The following is a 12,133-nucleotide window of genomic DNA, read 5'->3' as shown; positions in this document are numbered from 1 at the left end:
TCCATTCAACTCTAAAGCTTTTTCAGCATCTAATGAAATAACACATTCTGGGATTGTGGGTGATGAAGTATAAATTATATTAATCAATTTTCTAACATTAAAAAAGGAATACCGATTCCTAATAAAACCAGTTTGGTCTTCTGAAATAATCTGTGATAGTACCTTTTCTAACCTAGTAGCTAAAATTTTTGTAAGAATCTTAGAGTCTACATTTAATAGTGATATAGGGCGATAAGATGCACATAAAGTAGGATCCTTATCTTTTCTAAGAATTAGAGAGATAGTAGCTTCATAAAAAGATTGAGGTAATCTCTTAGCAAAATGCATCATTAAAGATTTCACATAACCAAGGGGAAAGCAAAGAAGAAAAAGTTTTAAAAAATTCTATAATATAACCATCAGGACCAGGAGCTTTCCCTGGATTCATTGATGAGATAGCCTCTCCTATTTCGGCCATAGAGATAGGAGCATCGAACAAGCTACGATCTTCATCTGTCAGTTTGGGAATATTCAAATTGTTAAAAAAATTATCCATCATGGACAGATCGCCATCAAATTCTGATTGATATAAAGATTTATAAAAATCTTGAAAAGTGTTATTGATTTCTTTATGATCAGTAGTTAGATTACCGTCTTGTTTACGAATTTTAATAATTTGTCGCTTAGTCGAAATAGCTTTTAATTGGTTAGCTAACAATTTACCAGTTCGATCACTATGGATATAAAATTGAGCCCTGGTCCTAATTAATTGATTCTCAATTGAAGAAGATAATAATAAGCTATGCTCCATTTGAAGCTCAACTCTCTTCTTATAAAGTTCTTTGGTAGGAGTCACGGAATAAATCTTATCAATTTCTTTAATTTTATCCACTAATAAAGCAATATCTAAATATCTTTGTTTTCTTTTACCAACGGAATATGAGATAATTTGTCCACGGATAAAAGCCTTAAAAGAGTCCCAAAGTATTCCTCTGTCAATCTCTTCAGTATAGTTTGTTGAGAAAAACAAGTCAATTTGCTGTTTTATGTAGGTGATAAATTTTGGATCTTGAAGCAAAGTAGCATTAAGTCTCCAAGATCTAGTATTATTGGAAAAGTCTGAAATCTTGATAGATAACTTCAAAGGTGCATGATCCGAAATAGTAATAGAATCATATTTACAATCAGTAACATCCGTTAATAAACGATGATCAATAAGGAAATAATCAATTCTAGAATAACTGTGATATAGATGTGAAAAAAATGAAAATCCTTTATCTTTAGGGTTCAAAAACCGCCATATTTCAGTAATTCCCGAATCAACCATAAAAGAATTAATAAGTAAGGCTGATCTATTTGGAAGAATTCGGATAGGTTTAGATCTATCCATTGAAGGATTCAGACAACAATTGAAATCTCCACCCATTATCAACATATATTCATTTAGATTAGGAAGGGAAGTAAATAAACGTTTAAAAAATTCAGGGCAGTCAAAGTTTGGAGCATAAATATTAACTAGAACCACTTTTCGATTAAAAAGTGAACCAGTTATCAACAAAAATCTGCCCTGTGGATCAGAAATAATTTCATGATGTGTAAACGAAATTGAGGGGTCTATAAAAATAGACACACCCCTAATTTTGGGGGTCAATTCGAGTGAAATTGTTGACCCTTCCAGAACCTAAAAAAACGTTGATTATCCTCCCTCCTAATATGGGTCTCCTGTGCAAAAATAATATTAGCATTTAGTCTATGGAATACTTTAAATATTTTTTTACGTTTAATCGGATGATTTAAACCATTAGTATTCCAAGAGATAAAGTTAATAGACTTATCCATCATGCCAATATTAGTTGTATATATCATAAAAGGTTAAAAAGACACATAACCCATAATTTAGGAAGAAGGAAAAATGATTCAGGAGCAACCGGAGAACATGACACCTCAACAATATTAATAATTTAAAGTCGGCCCATAAACTAAAAGCAAAAAAATAAAAAGCAAAAGCGTGAAAAAAGATCCCTACCCCCTCCCCCACCCCCACAAAAAAAAGCCAAGCGGCAGGTGCACAAACTAATACTAATATTACCCCCATTTCAAGATGGCAACTTCATGAAAAGAAAGAAAAGAGAAACTATATAACACCCAGATATAAATACAGGGTTGTAAAAAGAAAGAATATATATCAATCAAAATGAAAAAATAATATAAAAAAGAAAAAAATCATTAATAAAAAAAAGGATAACCATTGAAGTTTAAAATAGTGTAATATGCCTTTAAAAAAAGATTCCATATTCAAATATAAGAAAATGACGTTTCAAAAACAGACTTATGGGAAGAAGAAACGACATTTTGAAAGGACCATATTACAGAGTATAAATGTAAATTCGCCAAAAAAGGTCATCAAAATAAGATTTAAAAAGGATTCAATAACCACTACGATATATATTTTTAAAAAAAGGTCCAAAAATTCAAAACATTCATCCCATTCTCAAATACAGACAAATAAATGCTTACGGAAAGCAAAGTCTTATGGGAAAAAGAAATGACATCTTAAAAAATAAATCATTATTACAAAGTCTTAACATGTATATCTAATCCAGAGGAAAAAAACTTAATTAAGAAACAAGACATTATCGTAAAATTAAAAGAGCATCTGTAAATCATGATAATAAAAAAAACCAGGTCTACAGACCAAAGTAAAAAGCTATACCGCAGCTTCATAAGTTAAAGCCTAAAAACGGAATGGCGTCTTCTCTCCAAAAATTCTTCAACATAACACATAGTTCAACTTGTACTAGAAGACCGATATTCTTCAACGAATTAATTCGCTTCTTCCGGAGTATTAAAGAAGCGCTGACTGTCATCACTCACGTAATTCTGAGATTCGCTGGGTATCTTAAAGCTTGTTTAAGTCCAATCGAATGAACCTCTGCCATCACCGGTTTAAAAGCGATTCTCGCCCTCATCACCTCGAATGAATAATCTTCAACAATACGAAAGTTGTTGCTTCTGTGAGAAATCATACCTTTCTGACGAGCTAATCGAATTAAAAGCTCTTTCTCCCGAGGATAATGGAGACGGACAATCACAGCTCGTGGCTTGTCTCTCGCAGCCGAAAATCTCGAAACTCTGTGGGCACGAACAATAGTAGGTTTAGCCCGCAAAGCATCCTCGCCAAAAATTTCCCACAATAAGTTAGAGAAATATTCAGTTAAGTCACCAGACTCAACATTTTCAGGAAATCCAATAATACGCAAGTTCTGTCTGCGAGATTTAAACTTATTCTGCTCCACTATTTTAGCGGTCGACCGTACCTTCTCCTCCAAAGTTTCGATTGTACGTATTTTTTCACAAATGATCTTGTCAAGAACCGCAAACTTTTCTTCATGCCGTTCAATATCTGCTGCCTGCGATTGAAGCTTGGTATCAAATGATCTAACGACTTCTTCAAGTTCAGACATTTTCGCAGTAAGTTTATTTTCCAGACTTGCAAGTTTAGTATCCAAATTAGTATCCAGAAGACTGGAGATTGCAACGAGAGATATAGGGTCTTTAGACGATTTCTTAGGTACAGACATTTTAAGTTTGAAAAAATTAAATCAAGTATTATTTTAAAAAAGAAATAAATCGTAAATATCAACCCATGTAATTAAGTACGAAAAGATTTGATTAGAGGGTGATTATAGCTTAAAAAATGAAGAGCGCCTAAAAGGCAGATGTCTACGCCGCCATCTTGAAACTCCACCCCGCTGTGATTTCAAACCCGGGCAGGTGGAGCTCGCTAGCATGGAAATGCCATCGCCTAGGGGAAGGTGACCCTGACAGAAAACCCCTGGTCCTCCAGGTTGGGGGTTGTGCAAAAGGGTAACAACCCATTCACGTAAACAAGCAATTGTTACAGAAACCATCAACAGATTGTCAACCACTAACCCAGATCTCGGGAAAAGCAAGGCCCCATTCAGGAGGCTGATGACACGCTGCAACCAAACCCGTCAGGAAGCTGCAGGGCTGACAACCCTCCTTCACCCAAGGAAAACCATAATGGATGTTCCAAAGCTGCTCTCACAGAAGAAATCTATCCTAATCGGAACATGGAATGTGAGATCGCTTTGGGAGACAGGTACGTGCGCACAGGCAGTGAAGGAAATGAACTGATACCACCTCACACTCCTGGGCATGTGCGAAGCAAGGTGGAATACTTCTGGTGAGACCAAACTGCAGACAGGAGAAACTCTGCTCTATTCTGGCAAAGAAAAAGAAGACCCGCATGAGGCTGGTGTGACCCTGATGTTGTCCAAAGAAGCAGCCAGAAGTTTGATAGAATGGGAACCAGTGTCCAACCGTATCATCACAGCCAGGTTCAAGTCCAGATTCCAGAAGGTATCCATTATCCTGTGCTACGCCCCAACTAACAACGCAGAGGAAGAAGAAAAAGACCTCTTCTACATCCAGCTTCAAGCAGCAGTTGGAAAGGATGTTGATCGTCATGGGAGATCTGAATGCCAAAGTAGGCAGCGATAACACTGGCAGGGAGAGATGGGCCAGAATGGTTTGGGGAATATGAATGAAAATGGAGAATTCCTTACCGACTTCTGTGCCTTCAATTAACTGACCATTGGAGGTACCCTCTTTCCCCACCGACGCTGCCACAAGATAACCTGGGTCTCGCCTGAAGTTCATTGCAAGATGTGAGAGCCAAAAGAGGAGCAGATAATGGATCTGACCACCATTTGGTTGTTGCAAAGCTGAAGATGAAGCTGTCAGCCAAGAAGAAGCAACAGAACACACGAATAAAGTTTGATGTTAGAAAACTACAGATGGAAGAGAACAAGAAAGATTTCCACATTGCCTTGCAAAACCGCTTTGGGGCTCTTCAAATAGAGGAACAAGATGAGAGAACAGCAGGACTCGCCTGGATTACCTTCAAGCAGGCCGTTGTAGGAGCCTGCGAAGAGGTACTGGGAAGACCACCAGTCAAGAGTAAACCTTGGATCAGGGACGAGACATGGCAGAAGGTGGAGGAGAGGAAAAAGCTCAAACAGGAGTTGAATCAGGCCAGAACCCGGCAACAGAAACAAATCGCCTCCAACAGGTACAGTGTGATGGCCAAGGAAGTGAAGAAACCACTCAGAAAAGGACAAGAGGTCATACTTCAATGAAATAGCAGAGCAAGCAGGAACAGCGGCCAGTAAAGGGGACCTCCAGGCACTCTACGTGACAACTAAACCTTTGAGAGGGAAGAAAAGCAATTTCAACAGACCTGTTAGAGACAAGACCGGCCATCTGCTCCCTTCTGTTGAAGATCAGTTGGTGAGATGGAAGGAACACTTTCAGGAAGTACTGAATAGACGACCACCACAGAACCCACCTGACCTGGAGCCTGGAGGCCCACTCAACATCAATATAGGTGAAATCACCAAGCAAGAAATTCGAAAAGCCTGAAGAACGGCAAGGCTGCTGGAGAAGACAACATTCCTGCAGAAGCATTGAAACAGGGTGGAGAGGTTATGGTGGACCATTTACATATACTGCTGAATTTGATATGGAGAACCGGAGAGATCCCATCAGATTGGAAGAAGGGCCTCCTTGTGAAGCTGCCAAAATCTGGAGATCTTCCACTGTGTGGCAAGTGGAGGGGGATCACCTTGTTGTCCATTCCTAATAAAGTTCTCACCAGGGTCATCTTGGAGCGGATGAAAGACGCCATTGACCAGAGACTTAGAGATGAGCAGGCAGGGTTCAGGAAAGAGAGATCATGCATTGACCAGATAGCTACACTTAGAGTCATTGTGGAGCAGACAATAGAATGGCAAACTCCACTATATATGTGTTTTATGGATTTTGAGAAGGCATTTGATAGCCTGGACAGAAAGTCAATGTGGAGCATTTTACGACACTATGGTGTACCGGAAGAGATGGTGAATATCATCAAGCAGCTTTATGGTGGCTTCTCATGTAGGGTCATCCACAATGGGAGACTGTCTGAAGAGTTCCCGGTCACTACTGGAGTCAGACAGGGATGCCTGTTGTCACCTCTACTTTTTCTTGTGGTACTCAACTGGGCTACAAGAACAGCCTATGCTGGCTCAGAGAGAGGCATCCAGTGGATGCTAACAGGGAAATTGGAAGACCTGGTACTTGCAGATGATCTCGCTTTTCTCTCACACCGGCTTCAAGATATGCAGAAAAAAGTAGATTCTTTGGGAGAGACCTCACAGTGAGTAGGCCTTAAGATCAGCCAGGAGAAGACCAAAGTTCTACGCATTAATAACAAACAAGAGGAGCCATTATGGATTGAAGGACAAATAGTTGAAGATGTAGACAAATTCACTTACCTCGGAAGCAAAATCTGTAAATCAGGAGATACAGATGAGGACATCAGAGCAAGGATCGGAAAAGCCCAACATGCCTTCACAACCTGCGACCTGTTTGGAGATCTACGGCCATCTCTGTCAAAACTAAGCTCCGTGTACTCAGCTCCAATGTGAAAGCCATCCTGCTCTATGGATCCGAAACATGGAGAATCACTAACACCAGCTGCAACAAGATCCAGACCTTTCTCAACAAATGCCTCCGGCAGATCCTCCACCTCAAGTGGTACGACAGAGTGTCAAACCTAGACCTACGGAAGAGAGCAAACCAAGAGCCTATTGTATTCCAGATAAGGAGGAGGAAGTGGAGATGGGTCGGCCACACCTTGAGGAAGAGCCAGTCAAATGTCACTCGACAATCACTCAAATGGAATCCACAAGGGAAGAGGAGATCGCCCAAAGCAAACCTGGAGGCGTAGGCTTTTGGATGAACTGAAAGCTGCCGGCTAAACTTGGGAGACTGCAAAGACATTTGCTAGAGATCACAGAAAGTGGAGGACTTTTGTTGAGGCCCTATGCCCCATAAGGAGCGAAAAGGATTAAAGCAAATAACACATAAAACCTAAAATAACACCAACATACAGTAAAAGCAGAAATTAAATGATAATTATACAGCCTATATAAAGTAGAAATATTTTATGTACGGTGTAGTTTCACTTATCAAAATTGGGAAGACAGTGAGCTGAAATTGATTTGGAGAAAAAAATTGGCAGGTACACGCCTACGCGCATACACGCATGTGCACAACTGCCTGCGTGAGGCTTTACGGTCATGGTAGTCTTTCTCAGGGTAAACACACATACAAAGCGAGCGTCTTTTTTCTCATAAAAGCAAAAATCCTCTATGGTTAGCAAAATCGGGTACTAATGTGGGTCTTTTGTAACAGCGAGCTGTTGTAAAGCAAACATTCAAAAAATGAGGGCCACCTGTATGTTTCTTATAGTGGATCAGTGTCACCAGTGAGGTCTACTCAAGATCCCCCTCATTGGCATGACAACTATTTGTCCCACTGGTTTTGGATTAATAGCTTGGTTGTCAACTGCCTCTGCATTGGTATTATAACATAACTGACTCATAACATAAAAGACAAACCCAAGAATTTTAGGGGTAAAAATATAATTGGGAGTGGTGTAAGGTTTCTGGGAGAAACTGAAAATAGGTCAGTCCTTCTGCAAGATGCTTATCAGATTTCAATCTTGGTGATCACTCCTGAAATTTTCTTATCATAATAATGCAAAACATTTTCAATTATGAACCGAGACTGTGATTGAATGTGAAACTCAGCCAATGATCTGTAGTGTATCTGACTTGTTTTGAGGTTTTTGTCTCTTTGAACATAATTGTTGCTATCTTTTTCTATCAAGCTGCCACTTGGGTAGGAGAGGAGCTACACTTTCTGAATTAAGGGATCCTAAAACAGTTTACATAAATAAGTATTTTTTCCCATTTCAGAATTGGCCAATGACACTACGGCAGAATCTGAAACTCCGCAAGTGCTATCAACTTTGCAGGAATCCAAGACCACGCCAACTACAGTGACATCCAGTACCCCTGTTGGGACTTCCACCACCACAGGAACTACGCCCACCAGCCGACCTAGCACCACCCAAGCCATAGGAATTGTCACAAGTCAGACAATCATCAACAAAACAACCAAGTTGTTTTCTACACAGCGGAATGAGGACAGTATGGCCAATGGCAAAAAGATGGTGAATGGTAGGTAATTTAGAAGCCAGTTCATTTCTTGAAGACAGTGAAATAGAGTATAAACAGAGAACAGATTACATGGACTAATTGGCTTACAACATCAATGGGATTTGTACTCTTAAACTTCCTGATTACTAATGTAGTTTAACAAATACTAAAATTGTAGAACATACTTATTGGGCTCTTCTGTGCTTCCTTGTGACAGTTTCTGTGTGCATTTTGATTAAACACATGTACTGTAGTATCATAGTATCCACAAAAATACTTGAAGAAGCAATCTACCGGATTATTGTAAAGAATATTCTCTCATCCGCCCCCTATCCATTAAACAGATAATGTATATTTTAGAAAGGAATTTTGGTCACTTGAACTTGTCCTCTGTTATCCTTTTGTTGACGTTCTGCGTGTCACAGTTCCGGAGAAGATGTTGGATTATGCAAAGCAGGGGAAGGATTTCAAAAGAAGTGAGTGGGGACAGTTGGGACATCCTGTGTACCACAGTTCCTAAGGAGATATTAGACTAACTGTAGCCGCTTGGCAGATGCCAATAAAAAAGAATTTAGGTTTAAATGGAGCAGCCATTGTGAAAGTAGGCCACTGTTAGAGTGGAGAGTTAAGGCTCTGAAACAAGGTTTCAGTGCGGGGGGGTGGGGGGTGAAGGCTGTAGATTTTTTTTTCATTTAATTTTCTTTCTTATTGCACAGTTAGCAGTGAGGGTGCCGTTGGGATTGTGAATGCTCCTGTTGTGTGCTGAGGGGAGGCAGGAAAAAAACTACCTGTTCTCCTGTCTTTGTATCATCAACAAATTTGGCCATAACGCCATCAATTCTGTCATCCAGATCATTGATGTATAACATGAAAAGAAGCGGTCCCAATCCCAACCCCTGTGGAACACCACTAGTCACCAACCGCCAACTAGACTAGCCCCCTTTATTCCCACTCTTTGTCTCCTGCCAGTCAGCCAATCTTCTATCCGTGTTTGTATCTTTCCTGTAATACCATGGGCTTGAAGCTTCTTGAGCAGCCTCCTGTGTGAACCTTGTCAAAGGCCTTCTGAAAATCCAAGTAAATAACAGCTGCTGACTCTCCTTTGTTTGTCCTGCTTGTTATTTACTCAGAGAATTCCAACAGATTTGACAGACAAGTTATTTTCTTAAGGAAACCGTGTTGACTTTGGCCTACTTTATTAAGGAGCTCTAAGTACGCTGAAACCTCATCCTTAATAATGGACCTCGACATCTTCCCAACCACTGAAGTCAGGCTAACTGGCCTATAATTTCCTTTCTCCTGACTCCCTCCCTTCTTAAGGAGTGGAGTAACATTTGCAATTTTCCAGTCCTCTGGAACTATTCCAGAATCTAGAGATTCTTGATAGATCATTACTAGTTTTTTCAATCCCTTCAGCTACATCTTTCAGAATGCTTGGTGTAGTCTGTCTGGTCCAGGTGACTTGTCTACCTTCAGACCTTTCAGCTTCCCGGCGCTTTCGCCTTAGTAATAGCAACTACACTCATATCTGCCCCCTGACACACTTGAATTTCTGGCTTATTGCTAGTGTCTTCCACAGTGCAGACTGACCCAAAATGCTTGTTAATTTAAACCTTGAGATTCATTGTCTTGCAGGCATTTGAAGAAACAAATAATAATAAGCAAGCAGTAAATATTGAGAACATGAAATGACGAGTCCCTGAAAGTGAGTCCATTGGTTGTGGGATGGGGTAATTCAGTGATAGGGTGAGTGAGGTTATTCCCTCTGTTCGAGAGCCTTATGGTTGAGCAGTAATAACTGTTCCTGAACCTGGTGATGTACCTCCTTCCTGAAGGCAGGAGTGAGAAGAGATCATGGCCTGAATGGTGGGGTTCTTTGGACACTGTTTTCCTGCGACAGTGCTCCCTGTAGATATGCTCAATCATGGGGAGAGCTTTATCCATGAATAACTGTGCCGTATCTAGTAGTACTTGTAAGCTTTTCCACTTGAGGACATTGGTGTTTCCATACCAGGCCGTGATGCAACCAGTCAAAATACTCCCCACTGCACATCTATAGAAGTTTGTCAAACAAAGCTTTTGCAAACTTTTGAGAAAGTAGAGGTGCTGCCACATGTTCTTTGTAATAGCATTTTGTAAGTGCTGGAACCAGGATAGGTCCTCTGAAAAGATGAAAGGTAACACCGAGGAATTTCTGACTCTTGATGAAGGAGAGGGATTAGAGCTGTTTTGTTGCACGTAAGCCAATAAATTAATGTTAACTAGTGCTGTGGAGGAAAACAACTTGCTTAATTTCAAGCTGTTCCAATTTGCATTTTGCAGGGAAGCCAGCTTCTAATCTAAACAAAATGGATCCCCTGGTTATAGGAATGATTACAGTTTTCTTCATAATAATTGGAATTGTTTCACTTCTTGGATATCTGAAGTATCGGCAACGAATCAACCAACCTGAATTTAGGCGCCTTCATGAGCTCCCAATGGTAAGAAAGCTAACAGTTCTGGCATTGCAGTTCTTGTTTTCAATGTACTGTGTTAAACTCTCTTTTGTCAAAGTAAAATGGGCTTCCACTTCAGTAATTTTGTACATGTGTTGAATTTCTTTCAATAATTATTTTGTAACTACAGTTAAAATGTGCGTTGGACTAATCACTTGAGCAGATTTGATCTGTTTTGTTTTCTGGAATCAGGAAATGGGTGAACATCATTTGATGTAGTATTGTTGGAAATTTCTTTGCGCCAGCTAGCACCCTGGTGTACTTTGCTGAATAAGTTGGAGGGCACCCTGTTTGCACGTCTGGTGTACTGAAGTGTCCCGTAAAATTGATTGCTTCACTGCTGGTCTGTTCATGGACTCAAATGGAGGATGTTGCTAAAGATCCTGTCCTCCACCTTGAACTCAGTTCCCTTTTTGCTCTACAAACAAAGAAGTGACAGGGCTTTTTATAATTCCAGGGTCCAGGCCCTTGTCTGGCCTTCACTGCACCCATGAGCTGCTCCCTTTACATGCAATAGCCAGCATGGGAAAGCTAGATCCTGGTTCAGCTGCCAAAACTCCCTAAAATGTCTGGTGTTGCTCCCTTCGTAAGGAACGAATGGGGATTCAACTTCATATAATGCAATGTAGAAATTGGCAGTAACTGGGAGATGTGTCATCAACAGTTCTGTCATATTGTTTACTTTTGTTAGGTTGTTTTTTGCCTTTTCTCCCATTGCAGCAGAACTTCTGTGGGATTTCCATTTCTCTCTGCATCATGCAGAATTAGCTAAGCATCATATTAGCTTTCTGTAATACTTCCTGGGAGCATAGGAGGCTGGGGAGTGACTTTGCTGAGGTTTATAAAATCACAAGGAATATAGATGAAGTGAATGGTCTGCCTTTTTTTTCCCAGGGTATGGGAGTGTTCCTCCAATTCCCTCCAATCAAAACTATCCAAGTCCTTTGGACTTGCAGATTTCCCTGAATTCTTTATCCTGGGTCACTACCAACCAGTTCCAGCCCCGATTTCTCTGTTTCTCACCCACGTGGTCCGGCTCGAGACTCGTGCTGACTCAACAATGTTGAGATTTAACCTCAAGCCCACCCAGGGACGCCAATTCTGTTGGAAAAAGAGAGAGATACCGCTTCTACCTCTTCCAATGATTCTGAATGAGGCACAGAGAGATCTGTATTTACTGACAATTACCTTTATTGTTCAAACTAACTAATACGTGAATTCATACACTAAATACCTTGTGCGGACACCAGCTGAGTGTCCCTGACTCTCCTGGATAGTCAAAGAATAGCAAAGGTATTACCCAGGCGGAGGAATTTATGCTGGCCAGGTGCTCCTTGTTCCTCGTGATCCCGATTCACTCTCCATGTGCTTCACGCAGGGTTCTTCTCGCTTGTACCTGCGATGGTTATTCTTCGAAGTTACCGCCACCGGCACACACAAAGCATCTACTTTTATATCCATTGCTTATCAATTCAAATGTCGCATTCCTGTGTCATTGGCCACAGGTCATGTGTCTGGCCTTTAACACCTGGTCATTGGCTCTGGTCCAAGCCAGCATCCATCTATTGTCCTCTTCCCGTCAAGGGACAG

General features: G+C 40.5%; 1 protein-coding gene across 1 annotated transcript in view; it reads left to right on the top strand.

Annotated features, from left to right (window-relative positions):
• Positions 1-12,133, top strand: part of LOC132401864 (mucin-2) — a 72,002-nt gene that overhangs the window by 48,037 nt on the left and 11,832 nt on the right. The window contains exons 3-4 of the mRNA XM_059984160.1: positions 7,806-8,069; positions 10,371-10,528. Of these exons, the coding sequence (XP_059840143.1) occupies positions 7,806-8,069; positions 10,371-10,528 (422 nt within the window). The remainder of the gene's footprint in view (positions 1-7,805; positions 8,070-10,370; positions 10,529-12,133) is intronic.

Source organism: Hypanus sabinus, chromosome 11 (assembly GCF_030144855.1).
Source record: "Hypanus sabinus isolate sHypSab1 chromosome 11, sHypSab1.hap1, whole genome shotgun sequence".
NCBI classification, from domain to species: Eukaryota; Metazoa; Chordata; class Chondrichthyes; order Myliobatiformes; family Dasyatidae; genus Hypanus; species Hypanus sabinus.
This window is presented reverse-complemented; position numbering and strand designations above follow the sequence as displayed.